We start from the raw sequence: 16,928 nt of genomic DNA on the forward strand, positions 1-16,928 counted from the left end.
AGTATAGATACACAAAGAGACAAAAAGTGAAAGACTATACATCAAAATGTTAGCATGTTGGAAATTAGTTTTAAAACTGCCGACACTAAACTCTACATTATTGATAAACTCTTCCGGACACACTCTCAGACTGTGCCTTCTTGGTTTTCATACTGCCTCTCTCCGGCTGCTTCTGAGAGGCCCTTGCTGGCTGTCTTCCTCCACCGGACCGCTAAATGTTGGAATTTCCTGGCTAGGTTCTGGGTACTTTTCTCTTTTTTTCTACAGTCACTCCTTATGTGCCCAGGCCCATGGCTGGTTTCTTTTCTGGTCTCAGCTTTGTGAACCTTTCTTCGCCCCGCTGAGCCTCCCTGTTGGTCAGCGGTTCCCACTAGGCTCACAGCCATGGAGACGTGTCCTGCGGAATCGTCTTTGATCTGTCTCTCTTCAGCTCTGCACAGTGAATGTTTGACGAGTTCATTGATTGTTCCTTCCAATCTGTTTCTCCTCGCTGTCTTCCCCTACAGCATAGTCCGGAAAGACATTGTAGTGTGGCCTTTTCTTCCCTCTAAGATACAAGGCAAGGTTCAGGATTCTGCACATGTCTTCCTCTCATAATAAATAACCAGCACCGTTCTCAAAACACAGTGCTGGGCTTTTAGGTTGAAGGGTTGCCCCGCTTCCCCATTTCAAACGTTAAATCCAACGCCACTACTCCTTCAATGCTTCTCTGAAACGTCTCTTTCCGTAGGAAACCTAACTCATCGGAGGATGGATCTCAAGTTGCTCCGATTATTGATATAAACCTTAAAAGAATAGTGTGTGTTACTTTCTTAAGGATATGAGCGGGGAGCAGTGAATTTGTTTTTGAAGATAGTGCTAGTAAAGTTGCTGGCGAACCGCTGCAACTAAACCCGGGAGCAGGTTGGATGAATCCCCGCTCCGCACCCCATGCTGCCGCGCGCCCCCACCCGGGCACCTTGGGCTCCTTCCGGCGGAGACTACATTTCCCAGAGTGCCCCGCGGGCCAGGAAGGCGCGTGGAGCTGGGCCGCCTAGACCCCGGACTGAGGCAAGATGGCGGGTTTGCGGTGAGCAGCAGTCCAGGTAACCGCTGCCCTCTCCTTTTCCTGTCCAGGGGTCCCTAGAAACTCGGCGGGCCCAGAGGCTTATTGGCAAGTGTTGAGGTCGCCTACCTCCTATCCTACGGCAGGATAAAGCCTCTGGCATGACCAGACTCAGGCTGTCTTGCAGAAGGGCCGGCGTGGATCCTCGCGCTTCCTGTGGGAGCTATGCTCCAGGTGAAAGGTGTTAGTTCTGGTAGCCTGTTTTTCAAACCTCAGTCCCTCTCAGGCTCTCCGTAACCCTGTATTCTTCAGGGTTAAATTCCAGGCCAAGGGATATACCCTCTGAATTCTTTTTTTGAGGTGAACAATCTGATCCCTGGGTTTCAGACAGAATGTCGTTTAAAACGTTCTGTTCCTCAGTTCGTAGTCGGAAGATACGGGTTTGCGTTTCAACCATACCACCTATTAAGCAGCGGTAAAGTGGGCGGACAAACCATTTGACTTCTCTGAGCCTAGGTTCTTAACTTTTCAAGTGGAGATGCCTACTTCCACACTTGTGAAAGAGCATATAATGTATAGGAAAATGGGTTGTAAACTATAGAAAGGATCTCGGGGATGTCAATGCTAATGTACCGACAGTGTAAGGAGTCAGCTGCATAGTTTAGCAGCTAAGACTGATAAAGTACGATTTTATCACTGTGCGGGGATGGGGGTATGGGGAATAGTCGTCGAATAGTCAGTTGCAAACGAGTGATGTATGTCATTTATTCCCAGCAGCCTGGAGTTGTTTTCCCCCGTTTTACCGTGGAAGAAACTGAGAGGATTGCTTAATGACTTGCCCAAACTTTCCCGGTTTGTAAATGATTGACTCTGAAGCTCTTGGAAGCAAGTTATTTAAATTTTGTACTTTAATTAATTCATGAATCAAAATAAAGATACTTCTCATGATTAATATGAGAGTAAAATGAATGGTAGTGAAAGCACCTTGCAAAGGTAGAAATCTCATACATATATAAGAGGGCGACATTTTATTTGGGGCTTTAGGATAGGATGTTTATGTGTGTTTCTCTAAGTCAATACTTAATAAGCCATGGCTGGGTCTTCTTGTTTAATATTTCATTTAATCAGAAGCAATACCACTGTAAGAGATGTAATAAGAGCTTGTGTTTGGTGCCTGGGAAGTTGTACACAGACACATTAGCTTTATGAAAGGAGAATGCTCTGTATAGCATGTGTGACTGACTGTTTCTAAGAGTAATTACACATTGGCTGTGCACTCATTGAATGGAAATAACTATAACATCTGATAATGTTGCTCTTTGTCCTGTATTGCCTGGAAAGAGAAAGTTGTGTAAAAAGTTTTGCGTTAGTGTCTATGGTTTTAGGTAGTGATCTTATTTTGCGGTGTTCAGTGTGTTGTGTCGCTTCAGTTTATCATAGGTAGCACTGGTTTCTCTTTATCTCTCATGCAGGGGTGAAGATTGTTATATCTAGAAGCAGATTTTGAAAGCAGTTTCTCTTCAAATCATCTTTATACCACCTGATAAGCATTTTGATTCAGCATGGCATTGGCAGCAGTAAAATGGGCAATATCAAGCAGAACTATCTTGAAACATTTATTTCCAATTCAAAGTAAGTTGGGTTTGTTTTTGTTTTAATGTTTAAGAGATTTTAAACTTTTTCAAATATTATAATGTGTGTTCACTGAAGAAAATTTACAGTGTTATTGTATATCCTTTCTATTATATAGGAGGTATATGTATTCCGCATGTTGTATGATGTGGAAAGATCCTTATATAGAGAGGGGTGTATGTCAGACAGTATCTGTTTTATGATCTAATTTGTGCATTTGAAAGATGATTGACCCATATGTGTATATCAACATTTATAAATGAAGAGTAAAAGATGTGGACCAAGTAAGTTATCTTTGTAGACCACAAGTGGGATTTAACTGAGGCCAAGTGAAGGACTAATAAAGAGGAACTTTTTCTGGTTTGAATCACTTATGTTTTCACATACCACTTTTTTAAAAAAGTGTTTATTTATTTACTTATTTATTTGGCTCTGCTGGGTCTTGGTTGCTGCTCAGGCTTTTTCTCTAGGTGCAGAGGCCGGGGCTACTCTTTGTTCGATGCTCGGGCTTCTTATTGAGGTGGCTTTTCTTGTTGTGGAGCAAGCGCTCTAGGGCACTTGGCCTTCAGTAGTTGCGGCTCCTGGGCTCCAGAACATCGGCTCGATAGTCGTGGCGCTAGGGTTTAGTTGCTCCCTGGCAGGTGGGATCTTCCGCGACCAGGGATTGAACCCATGTCTCCTGTATTGGCAGGCAAATGCTTTATCACTGAGCCACCATGGAAGTCCTGACATACTACTTTTTCGGCAGTTCTTAAAATTAGCAAACAAGGGCCAAATGTACAATTCCATCTTACAAAGATGATTATGTTAATATTTTGGTGTATTCTTTTGTATTTTTTCTATGTAATTTTTTTTAAATGTAATTTCTTCCTTTTCTGAAGAAATATAGTGTAATATTTTCTCCAAAGCCTAGTAATACATGTTTGATAGTCAAAACCATGACCTATATAAATAAACAGGCAATTAAAATCTTATTTCCCAACCAGCCTTCTTTTCTCTTCCCTTTTCCTCTGTTTGTGAACTGCATTTTCCTATTTCTAAAGCAGACATGGTTAGAATGCTACAATAGGTTTTCTTTTTCATGTTTAGCTAGTCAGCCAACATTTTTACTCATCTCTGCCCAATCTTAATTTCTTTGTTCATGTTTCCTGTTGACTACCATTTGTAATTGAACGTTTCTATTGGAAGGACTGATGCTAAAGCTGAAACTCCAATACTTGGGCCACCTCATGCAAAGAGTTGACTCATTGGAAAAGACCCTGATGCTGGGAGGGATTGGGGGCAGGAGGAGAAGGGGACGACAGAGGATGAGATGGCTGGATGGCATCACCGACTCGATGGACATGAGTTTGAGTGAACTCCGGGAGTGATGGACAGGGAGGCCTGGTGTGCTGCGATTCATGGGGGTCGCAAAGAGCTGGACACGACTGAGCAACTGAACTGAACTGACTGAGTTAAGAGGAAAAGAGTTATTTGAAGACTAATGGGTAAAAAACTATATAAGTAAAAGTATAATTAAGTAAAGAGGAGGAGATTGCTAAGAGTCTTTAGATATACACTAAAATCAGTGAAAGCAAAACTGCAGTCAGCCCTTGATTACCTGGGAGCATTTTTTGTTGTTGTTGAGAACTTGGGGAGAGAGCTCTGCTGCAATTAGTCTCTTTTTTGCTCTGATAGGAACTCAGCCCCAAGGCTGATGGGAAATCAGGCCTAATCAATTTTGACCTAGTCCATGTCCTGAAACAGCAGTTTGTCCTCACTCAGGTTAATCTGAAAACCAGTTAATCTGCCCATGGCAAAGTTAAAAATGTCTATGTAGACTTCAACAGTTGGGCTATCCCAGAAAATAACTCCATCATCAGTCATCCTAATAATCATTGACTACCTAACCTCTTGCATCCTGAAGCCCCTTATTCTACACAATTTGTATTATTACTAGTGAAGGTAAAATATTATTATTACTGTTGCTATTGATATTTTATACAAAAGGGAAGGATGTTAAAAGATTAGAGGCAAAGCAAACAGTTATTGGAAAATTCAATGAGCACAAATAAAAAGGCCTTCCTATACTCCGAAAGGAACATTTAAAACCCTCTGAAATATATAGTCACTGTGGAAATTTTACAGCTTTTAAGCACCTTAAGTCTTTTGATGTTTACAACTTTGAATTTTACAATAATTTACTTATCATGTGGTGGCATTCTCTTTCTGAAGATGAGAGTTCTCTGGCCCTCAGAAACTCAACCAAGTTGCACATCTGATAAATTAGAGCTAAGATCAAAACTGTGTCTTCTCAATATACTTTCTGCTATCCCATCTTTGTTGAAGTAATTTAAGATAATTCAGCATTTGAAAATGAATGGGACTATCAGCTTTTACAGATCGTATCATAATGCAGTTAAACTGTGTGTGTGTGTGTGTGTGTGTGTATAAATATATACATAAAACAGGAGAAGTCCTTGAGGTGTGGAGAACTGACTCTCATGGGAGATTCTTTTTGGCATATTGAGTTGCTTTGGATTGATTGATGTTAACTTTGGCATCAGTCCTAATTATGCCTTTAGAACTTCTGATACTTAACCATATCTAGAATTTTTCTTTTACTAAAATGTCAAATAAGTTTTTTAAGTATTAGTTATACAGAAGTTAACATTTCAGAGGTGGTTTAGCAGTCTCTTCTTTTTTATTAAGCATGATATGGGACACAGTAATAAGCAGGATGTTCATTTAAGAATTTATTTAGACTTGAAGTTAAAGTAGACAACTATGGAAACAGTACGTGGAATAGAAGGTAGAATGTATGTGTCATGAGGGTACAAACAAATGTCTGTAAGTGCGGAGTAGAAATTGTGCAGTTTCTGTTGAACTGAAAGTCTTGTCTTGAGTTTTCCCTCTTGCCTACCTAAAGAATGGTAAATTCTCTCTGTCCTTCCTCTGCCACCCAACCCTCTTTTCTTTCAGCAAGCATGTAGATCACTTAGCTGGTTTGTGTTCAGAGAATACAAATGACTTTTAATACTAATCCATACATAGTTAAGGTCCCCAACAGTGTCAAACAAAATAAAATACGTATAAATGATTTTTACATTACCCTCTGATTTGTCTTAATGAATACGCCTCTGTATTAGCACAGATAATGAAAATTAATAAATCTTTTGAAAGATGAGGTTATATTTATAATTCTTTGTATTTTTGTTATCTTTACATCAGTGGAATTGTGGGGTCAACATTTTGCTGAAGAATCTTTTACGGTCTAGTGAGTTTTGTTAAGGTACTTTTTAATGTATTTGAGTAAGGATTTATATTTAGAACTCTTAAGTATATGCAATCCTTGGGGAAAGGAGAGGTATACAAAGATGGAAAATGCAACTTTGTTTAGACATCTTTGATACATATAAATAACTGGTGCATTGAAAAAAAAAAAAGACCACAGAGATGGTATAGCAATGTTGTATGGAGTGTTGGTTGCGGAGTATGCAAAATAGATAGCTCTTCTGTGATGGGGGTTGTCGGGCAGGGAGAAGGGAAGAATTTCATGGAAGAGTAGCATTTGACTTTTGAAAGATGAGTCGCATTTGAACCAAGTTGGGATGGCATTCCATACTGAGGAGCAAGAGACTAGTTGAGAAGTTGATCTTTTCTACAGAAGATTTCAGAATTTTTTTTAACCATACTGAATTACATTTTTCCTTTATATTTAAAAGAGTTATCATTTCTCTGGACGTAGAGAAACCTTTTACAAACTGTCAAAAAAATATGGCTTTTGAATTTGCTGCTGCTGCTGCTAAGTCACTTCAGTCGTGTCCGACTCTGTGCAACCCCATAGACGGCAGCCCACTAGGCTCCTCTGTCCCTGGGATTCTCCAGGCAAGAACACGAGTGGGTTGCCATTTCCTTCTCCAATGCATGAAAGTGAAAAGTGAAAGTGAAGTCACTCAGTCGTGTCCGACTCTTAGCGACCCCATGGACTGCAGCCTACCAGGCTCCTCCGTTCATGGGATTTTCCAGGCAAGAGTACTGGAGTGGGATGCCATTGCCTTCTCCATTTGAATTTGCAGGTATTCTTAAAAAAGGAAATGTCAGCATTTTGATTAAGAAAAGTTGATTTTGAACAGTTTATTTTGTATATTGTCACTTAAACACTCTTCTTTTATGGACTGTGCTCTCCAGTTGCACTAAACTTTTTATTTATTTATTTGACTGTGCTCCCTGGCTTGTGGGATCTTAATTCCCTAACTAGGGATCAAACCCAGCCCCTGGCAGTGAATGCACCGAGTTCTAAACACTGGACCACCAGGGAATTCCCAACACTATAAAGTTTTATGTTCTTTTGTTGGCACTTTTTATTACCTCTTTAAGGAACGTTGTCGGAGAAGGCAGTGGCATCCCATTCCAGTACTCTTGCCTGGAAAATCCCATGAACGGAGGAGCCTGGTAGGCTGCAGTCCATGGGGTCGCTAAGAGTTGGACACGACTGGGCAAATTCACGTTCACTTTTCACTTTCATGCATTGGAGAAGGAAATGGCAACCCACTCCGGTGCTCTTGCCTGGAGAATCCCAGGGAGGGCGGAGCCTAGTGGGCTGCCGTCTATGGGGTTGCACAGAGTTGGACACAACTGAAGCGACTTAGCAGCAGCAGCAGCAAGGAACGTTGTACTCATCCACTAATAGCTCCAGTTTACTGCTTCATCCTTCAGAACACCCTAAAGATCATCTCCGCTGGAAAAGTGTTCTTGAACCTGTACTCCTCTTTTGTAGCTTGTCGGTGTGCCCCTTCTACTCCCATTTCTTCTGTGCTAACGGCTTATCTTTGTATTGGAGTTGTTTGTTTACATGTCCCTCTTTCACCGAATTTGAACCTTTTTTGAGGGTAGGATCTTAACTTGCTGAATCCTTAGCTCCAAGTACAACCCTGTTTCATAGTGAATATAGTAAATATTGGTTGAATGGGTAAACCTAACTTTACATTTGTGTGAGAATATATGCTCAGATGAACTAAATCCATTTTACTGTTTGGGGTTTTTACAGACGGAACCTTATATTGTGTTGGTCACAAATCTACATATTCTTCTCTTCCAGATGACTATAATTGGTATGTATTGAAATCTAATTGGAAAAAAAGAAATGAGTCTGTTAGCTCTAACTGAAATGATTGTTTTATTTCTTGTTTTGGTACTTCTGTTTTCTTTTCTGATTATTCTTTCTTTAATTTTGTTTAAAAAAAAATATTTCAGTGATCTTATTTACCCAGTGTCTGGACTTATAAATGTTTTAAATAAAAATCATTTATCATTGTGTTTCGGTGAATACTTCATTTGTTCTAAGACAGATGTGCTAATAGAAATGCTGTCTTTTCTTCCTGAAGCATTCTTTAGTTTTTTTGAAAAGTTAATTACTTTTATGATTTTCTCTTAGAGTTCATATCTGTTAGCTTAAACAATTATATATCTTTTCTTTTGTTGATATTGAATAATCCTAAATTGCAAATATTTAATTTAACCACAAATTATTTGGTACTTTCTCAGTTCTAGTCAGTATGCTAAGAACTAGGAATAGCATATGAATGGAATGTTGTCCTTCGTAGTAGAGTCCTACGTGCAGAAGCTACAGTGTTTTTTTTCTTAAGTTACTTTTATTTAATTATTTATTTTTGGCTATGCTGGGTCTTTTTTGATTTGTCTGGGCATTCTCTACCTGCAGTGAGCAGGGCCTTCATTGCTATGTGCCAGCTTCTCATCTTGGTGGCTTCTCTTGTGGAGCACGGACTCTAGGCATGGGGGACTCAGTAGTTGGAGCTACGGGGCTCTAGAGCCTGTGGGCTTCCGTAGTTGTGGTGCAATGGGCTTAGTTGCTTCATGGTGTCTGGGATCTTCCCGGACCAAGGATCAAACCCCCATCACCTGCATTGGCAGACAGATTTTTTTTTAATCACTGAAGAAGCAGGAAAGCCCCACAAAGTTGTTTTATTGTGAATTTTAGTAAAAATGTATTTTCTTATCTCTTGAGACCAGTTTTAATTGTAAATTTAGTGTTAGGATAGTGATGCAACAAGACTAGATAATAGGTGCCACTTATTGAACCTGAAAAGATTGAATTTTACATGTTTTGCATTATGCCAAGGGCGCTTGGAGAAATGCTGATCTAGAAAAAGTGTTCAACTACAATCTTTATGGTTGGAAATTCAGGTGATCCTTTACCTGGAAGATTATGTATTTTGCTGATCTTCAGCTTTAATAATTCAAGTAATCTTATAGCTTTTTGAAGGTAGCTTTTAGATAAGGAAAGGAAGTTCTATTAATAGTGATGAGTGAACATGAAGATCTCTTCCAAAGATTTGGAGAACAAACTAACAAAACAAGTAATTTGAAGGATAATAGATAAAATCATGGGTAATGGGTTTGTTATGGTAGTTAAATTGACATACTTTGTGGGATGATCTGAATTGTCTCCTGTGATATGGGTACCTCCTTTGCCAGTCCAGTGACACGGCACTTATTTTTCAGGGATTGGTGATTAACAGATTTCAGCTCTAATACTCATTTTGCCTTGAATACAGTATAAATTTGTCTCTGAAACGTTCATTCTTCTTTTTTTTTTAAGCAAAGTAGAGCTTGCTCTGACATCTGATGCCAGGACAATAGTATGCTATCACCCTTCTGTGGACATTCCATATGAACACACAAAAGTATGTATAAGCAGATCTCTTATGATTTTTAATTTGCTGTTGAAAATATACTTCTTTACAGTGTCCAAAGAGAAGGGAATTGTTTGATTTTCTTTATTTGATGTTGATCGTCTTTTGGCTTTTTTATTTTGCTGTTTTTATTTTTCTCTTCCTCTTTCTCTAAAGATTTTTTTTAATACACAATGTGAACCATTTAAACACAATTAGGGCATCAATTTTCTTGCCTAAAATTTGGCGGATTACTGACTAGGGATCAAACACACTTAGTATAAATTTTAAAAACACATTGTGCCATGCTACTGTATATTGCAGTCTAATAAATTATGAAAAGTTTGTATTTTAGAGTGCTGTTTCATAACTTTTATATTGTGTTGGTTCTGATCATCCTTTAAATGTTTGGTGAATTCCTTTTTTTGGTTAGTTTTTTCTAATGGGCCAACATGGGCATAATTTTAAGTGGCCTAGTTTAAGTAATGTTTTCCATATTTCTTCAAAAGCAGAGCACTAGATAAAGGAGGCTTTGTTTTTACTTTAATACAATTTATTTAACTTGACCCAAGTCTTTATTTATTATTTTATGTACGAATTGCTTTCTCTTTTTTCTTTAAGCCTTCTTCTATTATATTTGGTAATATTTGATTTGCTTTTTGAGGTAAAATTACTTAAGTAATTCATCATATGATGCATCTAGTGGTAGCTGTTTTTAAAAATCATCATTAAGGCTAGAGTACTGATTTGATAGAACAAATTAATGTCAGTTTGCTATTTTGTATTCTTTTTTTTATTTCATCATTTTGTCTGCCTACTTTGTATTCTAGCTAGATATCATAGGCAGTAATTTTGTACCTTTTCTGTTTCATTTCTTTGAACAGTTTTTAGAAAACAGGTAAAGTCACTGACTTTTGGCCTGTAACCTCTAGCTCATACTATATTGTGTCTTCTCCCATTTTTATTTTGTATTATTTTTCTGGTTATGTGCTTTATTCCTGTGTTAGCAGTTATACTAAAAAGCCCGAGATTGTGTGGTCTTTTCTCACTATCCAGACTCTCATCTCCATATAGCTCTTCGCATCCCTGAATCTGAGACTTTTCCTGTCCTTCCCAACTCTTAAAATGTCTACATTTTATTAAAACTTACTGTCTTTATAAAGTCTCTCAGAACCTTAACTTCTTCTAGAACGTTGCCTTCGCCTTCTAACTCTTAAAAGAAACTTGGCTGTACCCTGGCCCCATTGCTTCCTTAGCACTCTTAAGTAGTTATGCTTTCTCTCCTAAAGCCTTTTACTACTGAGCCTAGAGATAGAATAGATGTCCCTGTGGCTCTTCACTGTCATATCCAGATCATCTTTCTTCCTCCCTAACAGTTTCTGGCTTTGTAGTTTGGATCATTAAATCATGTTATCTACTTATCTTTTTTTTTTTTTTGCTGTCATCCTGCAGTTCACTTCTCATCCTCCCTTCCCCGTCCCTCCACCCTTCTTTGAAGATTTTAAATGTACTTTCACACTCACCAACACTGTTTGTACCCCAATTCTTTGTTATTTCAGTGTCCGTGTAGATGATCTGTCTACTACCCCAGCCTCTGACTTCTTGACCTTTTATCCCTACAGCGGCCCCCACTGCCATGGTTGTTCCTGCTACTGTGCTGTGCTTAGTCGCTCAGTGGTGTCCGATTCTTTGCGACCCCATGGACTGTAGCCTGCCAGGTCCTCTGTCCATGGGGATTCTTCAGGCAAGAATACTAGAGTGGGTTGGCCGTTCTCTTCTCCACGGGGTCTTCCCAACCCAGGGATCAGACCCAGGTCTCCCATATTGCAGGTGGATTCTCTGTCGTCTAAGCCTCCAGGGAAGCCCATGGTAGTTTTCTAGAGAGGTTTTAATCACAAATAATTCTTACTCCCAATCTAGATGTTTAAGAATTCCATTAGTATGCTACCAACTCGTCCTAGTTTCCCAGCTCCAAGAATTATTTATTCCCTCATTAAGACCTCCATCGACTGATGGAACCATGTTTTCGCAGTCCTTTACATATCTCATACAGTCTCCTTGCCTGGGATCGATTCCATGGTAGTCCTCATCATCACTCCCTTGCATACGTACCCGTCTCTGTTTCTCTTTTTGTTGCCCTTCCTTTATCAGTTGTCTCCTCTCTGGTGTCCTCAGTATCCCTCTCTCTAGTCTAGGAGATCACTCCTGTGAGGTCACACGTAATCCCTCTACACAGTGGATTCTCTGCTGTTCTTTAAGGTAGATACTTAGGAAGCTCCTGCCTCAGGGCCCATGAGGTTACTGCTTCCTCTGCCTGAATGCTTTCTCCAAAAAAATCCTGTAGTTATTCCCTCTCCTTGAGATCTTTCCTTATTTGTTACCTAGGGAGACCTTCCTTGGCCACTGCATTTAAAGTAGTACCCCTACCCCTGGAGTCCCTGTTGTCCTTCTTTGCTTTGCTTTTCTCAATAGCGTTTATCATTTCTGGCACAGTGGATGTTTTCCTGCTATTCTGTGTGTCTCCCTTCATTAAAATGTAAGCTCCATGAGGACAGGGCCTTGTCTATTTTGTTCTATTTTTTGCTATATTATCAGCACCTGGAAAACCTTTGTACTTGGTTGGTGCACAATAAATATTTGTTGATCAACTAAATAAATTGGGTCCTCTCCATGATTTTCTGTTCTAAAGCTAAGAGATACAAATTTGTAGAAGCTTGGAATTTTTTTGTTTCTCAAGTAATTACAGATTGAACTTTATTTACAATAGGAAGCATTCTTGAAAATACGTTGTTGTTAAAATATGTTCTTTTTGAATCTACATTTACAGATTTCACAAAGTGTATAGCGTTAAATAACTGTATTTAAACATAACTTAACATTTAGATTTGATTTTCTTTTCTCAAGGAAGTAGCTGCAACTCTGTTCTGTGCTGTGCTTAGTTGCTCAGTCGTGTCCAACTCTTTGTGACCCCAAGGACTAACTGTAGCCTGCTAGGCTCCTCTCTGTCCATGGGGATTCTCTAGGCAAGAATGCTGAAGTGGGTTGCCATGCCCTTTCTCCAGGGGCTCTTCCCAACCCAGGAATCAAACCAGGGTCTCTTGCATTGCAGGGGAATTCTTTACCATCTGAGCTACCAGGGAAGCTCAGCTGCAACTCTAGTGGATCCTTTAATTCTCTAGGCCTCTCCTAGAAAGCATATTGCGTACAAAGATCCTGGTCATATGCAGAAATACCTACTGACACTGACTTTAAGAAAATTAAAATGATTTATATCCTTGGTTTTCTGGTAACTTGCATTTGCATCTAGATGTTGATTATATTCCAAATATCCAGGTAAAAAGATCCTTCTTTCTGTTTCGGCCAGGTATAAGTCTTATTAAAACTAAAAATGTTTTTCTAGAATTTATATTTCTAGTTTAGGAAAATAAAGCTTTTAAACCAGGGACAGAAAAATAATGATTTGGAAAAATAAAGTAAAAATGTAAGTATTAGGCAATTCTTTTTAGTGGTTGACTTAGTGGAAAATTTCAAAAGTCAAATTTTTAAAATTCTTAAGGAAAACAAGGAAAATTCAAGATGACAGTTCTAAATGTTTTTTTTTAAGTTGACATACAGTTTTAGTTTTTCCTTTTTACTGAAATATTCATGTACCCTTTCTTTGAAATTTGATCAGGGAGATCAAGTGCAACCTAAAAGTCAGTTCTGAGTCTGTAGAGGCTTTTGGTTTAGATTTCGAGGGAGCCATTAATTCTAATATCTTTTTTCTGTGTGCCTGGGAAAGAAAATGTTTTTAATTATACAAAGCAGAGAGAATTTGTGATATATTAGAATTGAGCCTGTTTGGGAATAGGAAGAGAGACAATGAACATTTATTAACTTGAAAATAGCTGATAATATTTAAAACATTTGATCTTTAGTAACAAGTATAGTAACCTAAGGGGCTTCTCAGTTGGCTCAGTGGTAAAGAATCCACCTGCTAAACAGGAGACTCAGCTTTATCCCTAGGTTGGGAAGATCTCTCTGAAGAAGGAAATGGTGATTCATTTCAATATTGCCTGGGGAATCCTATGGACTGAGGAGCCTGGTGGGCTACAGTCCATGGGTCACAATAAGTCAGGAATGACTTAGTGACTAAAAACAATAACAGCACAATAACCTAAAGGAGAGAAAACTATAGGCTCTAATCTAGTGTTCGCTGGTATCCTTCAGAGCCTGATAGTAACTTGCAAAGACATATATTAATATTTCATTCTATATGTAAGAGATGACCTTATAAAATTACTTTAAATGTTTAAGGAACACTTCTTTAAAAAAAATTAAGTAATACTTTTTTCCTGTTTGAGGCCTTAAAAGAAATATTAGTAGTTTGTTCAGTCACTCAGCGGTATCTGACTCTTTGCAACCCCGTGAACTGCAGCATGCCAGGCTTCCTTCCCTGTCCTTCACTATCTCCTGGAGTTTGCGTAGTTTCAGTAATGAGTCAGTAATGCTGTCTAACCATCTCATCCTCTGCTGCTCCTTTCTCCTTTTGCCTTCAGTCTTTCCCAGCATCATGGTCTTTTCCAATGAGTCAGTTCTTCGAGTCAGGTGGACAAAGTATTGGAGCTTCAGCTTCAGCATCAGTCCTTCTGATGAATATTCAGGGTTGATTTCCTTTTAGGATTGATTGGTTTGATTTCCTTGCAGTCCAAGGGACTCTCAGGAGTCTTCTCTAGCACCGCATTTTGAAAGCATCAATTCTTCAGCTCTTAGACTTCTTTATGGTCCCAACTCTCACATCAAACCTATATTAAGTAGGTAATTACTCCTCAGATTTTACAGAAAGGAAATTAAGAGCTTAAATAACTTTTCCAAGGTCACAGAGTTAGTAGTTATTGACCAAAGCCCCAATTCTTAACCTCTTCATTATACTTTCTCCTTATTCCCTCCCACACTAAGGACGTGGTTCCTTGTTTCTACCTATGTCAAATTGTTGTGCTTAGTTCTCAGTGGTTAAGTGATGTCTGACAGTTTGCAACCCCATGAACTATGGCCTGTCATGCTCCTCTGTCATGGAATTTCCCAGGCAGGAATACTGGAGTGGGTTGTCATTTCCTTCTCCAGAGGATTTTCTTGACCCAGGGATCGAACCTGCATCTCCTGCATTTCAGACAGATTCTTTACCACTGAACCACAAAAACTGAAACTGAAAGCTTTTTATAATCTTAATTTCTCAGGGTCCTTTTTTTAAGATTACCTGTTCATTGTGTGTTTTTACCTACTTTGCTTTACTTGTAATGTTTTTTATTCCTTCTAGAACTCATTCTGCACTCTGTGACAAGGCTCTAACTTGGCTCCTGTTTTATTTTTCACTAATGTCTTTGTTATTTTGCATTTCTGTAGTACTTACTCAGTTGCACCACCATCATGTACTTACAGATTGCTTTTTTAAATGGCTTTATTTTTTCATGTACATAAGCAATAAATATGAATATATGCTCTAACATTTAATACAGTGGTAGAATGTAGTAGTTGTCATTAATAGAAATTCAAGGTTTCATTGTGTTGTAATACATATATAAGGTATTTGTAAAGCTTATATGTGTTTTCAGTTCATTCGCTTAGTCCTGTCTGACTCTTTGTGACCCCATGGACCGCAGCACACCAGGCTTCCTTGTCCATCACCAACTCCTTAGCTTGCTCAAACTCATGTCCATCGAGTCGGTGATGCCATCCAACCATCTCATCCTCTGTCATCCCCTTCTCCTCCCACCTTCAGTTTTTCCCAGCATCAGGGTCTTTTCATGAGTCAATTCTTCACATTAGGTGGCCAAAGTATTGGAGTTTCAGCTTCAGCATCAGTCCTTCCAATGAATATTCAGGATTGATTTCCTTTAGGATTGACTGGTTGGATCTCCTTACAGTCCAAGGGACTCTTAAGAGTCTTCGCCAACACCACAGTTCAAAAGCATCAGTTCTTCGGCACTCAGCTTTCTTTATAGTCCAACTCTCACATCCATACACGATGCTGGAAAAACCATAGTTTTGACTAGATGGACCTTTGTCGGCAAAGTAATGTCTCTGCTTTTCAATATACTGTCTAGGTTGGTCATGGCTTTTCTTCCAAGGAGCAAGTGTCTTTTATATATGTTATATATAAATATATATATGTTTTATATATGTTATATATATATAATATACATATATGTTATTTTATATATATATTTTATAAAACTAATATAATGTTACAATCTTGTGTTATATGTCATATCACTTAATATTTAAAATATGGGTAAGCTGACTTTCCAAGGCACTGATTTTTAAGAGCTTTAGTCAGCCACTGTTGCTGATGGGCATATGCTATCTTACTAGTGTTGGGAAGAAATGAGATTTTTTTTTTTTTAGTAATTAACGTCTTTGGGGAAAAAAACTACTCAAATTATTATAAAGCATCATTTAATGCCAGTGCAGTCACCTAAAATGAAAATATTGAAAAATTTTCCTGTTTCTTTTGGATATAAGAAATGTCATTTTCAATTAACGGTTTTTCATTGTATCTCACTTTAATGTTAGAGACTGTAGACACTGTAATTTTTCTTTTTTGCCTGAGCCATGTGATATGTGGGATCTCAGCTCCCTGACCAGGGATCAAGCTCGAGCCCCCTGCAGTGGAAGCATCAAATTTTAACCACTGGACCATCAGGGAAGTCCTGAGACTATAAACTTTTAAGTTAAAAAGTAAAATGGACACAATTTATAGTTTTGAGAAATAGAGACTAAAGTAATAAGTACTTTATTATTGGGGGAAGATAAATTTAAATAATAACTTTATTATTGGAAAGGAAACCCAGAACTTGATATGAGAAGGCAACTGTTTCTGGGGACTTCCCTGATGGTCCAGTGGCTAGGGCTTTGTGCTTCCACTGCAGAGGGCACAGCTTCAATCCCTAGTTGGGGAACTAAGATCCCATATGCCATGCCTGGTGCAGCCAAAAATAAATTCTGATACGCTAATGGATAGTGCAACTCAGTGAAACCGTTCTGGTGACTTATCTACCCACCTTGAGATACTGTGGTGGTAATTATTTTACCGTCAACTCAATCAGATGCTGGCTAACATTCCTACATGCTGATGTTCACTGCTGTTTGTTTTGTAGCCTATCCCTCGGCCAGATCCAGTGCATAACAATGAAGAAACACATGATCTAGTACTGAGAACCAGATTAGAGGAAAAGCGTGAGCACTTAGAGCAAGGACCCATGATAGAACAACTCAGTAAAATGTTCTTTACTACTAAGCACCGCTGGTATCCTCGTGGACAGTAAGTGGTTTTTTTTCTTCTTCATCTCTCACTGAACACTAAAGAAATAACACAACTTTCTTTCTGTTAACAGCCTTCTGAGGTTGTACTTTGCCTGAAGGGGTTAACACCCAGTATGTTCACCTACTGAATTGTGCTTTTAAATCTACATAAGTGTAGCTAAAATGAAAGTATACTTCTTTTCTTCCTTTATTTTAGTGGGAGAGTTTAATCAAAGCTTTCGGGGAATCTTGGAGGGGTTCTTAAAATTTTTTCTATTTTGTGATATAGTCATTTA

At 38.6% G+C, this 16,928-nt stretch overlaps 1 protein-coding gene across 4 annotated transcripts in view; it reads left to right on the forward strand.

The window, feature by feature from the left end:
- Positions 1-1,043: 1,043 nt before the first annotated feature.
- MRPL42 (mitochondrial ribosomal protein L42) overlaps positions 1,044-16,928 on the forward strand; it is a 29,878-nt gene continuing 13,993 nt past the window's right edge. Inside the window, exons 1-6 of one of the 4 annotated variants that reach the window (XM_052640965.1) lie at positions 1,044-1,085; positions 1,823-1,897; positions 2,518-2,677; positions 7,707-7,770; positions 9,279-9,363; positions 16,488-16,651. In XM_052640965.1, coding sequence (XP_052496925.1) covers positions 2,608-2,677; positions 7,707-7,770; positions 9,279-9,363; positions 16,488-16,651 — 383 coding nt within the window. In that variant the 5' untranslated portion in view covers positions 1,044-1,085; positions 1,823-1,897; positions 2,518-2,607. Of the gene's footprint in view, positions 1,086-1,187; positions 1,280-1,819; positions 1,931-2,517; positions 2,678-7,706; positions 7,771-9,278; positions 9,364-16,487; positions 16,652-16,928 lie in introns of those variants that run through there. The other 3 variants (XM_052640966.1, XM_052640969.1, XM_052640967.1) reach the window with 3 other exon arrangements.

This window comes from Budorcas taxicolor, chromosome 5, assembly GCF_023091745.1.
Source record: "Budorcas taxicolor isolate Tak-1 chromosome 5, Takin1.1, whole genome shotgun sequence".
Taxonomy (NCBI): domain Eukaryota; kingdom Metazoa; phylum Chordata; class Mammalia; order Artiodactyla; family Bovidae; genus Budorcas; species Budorcas taxicolor.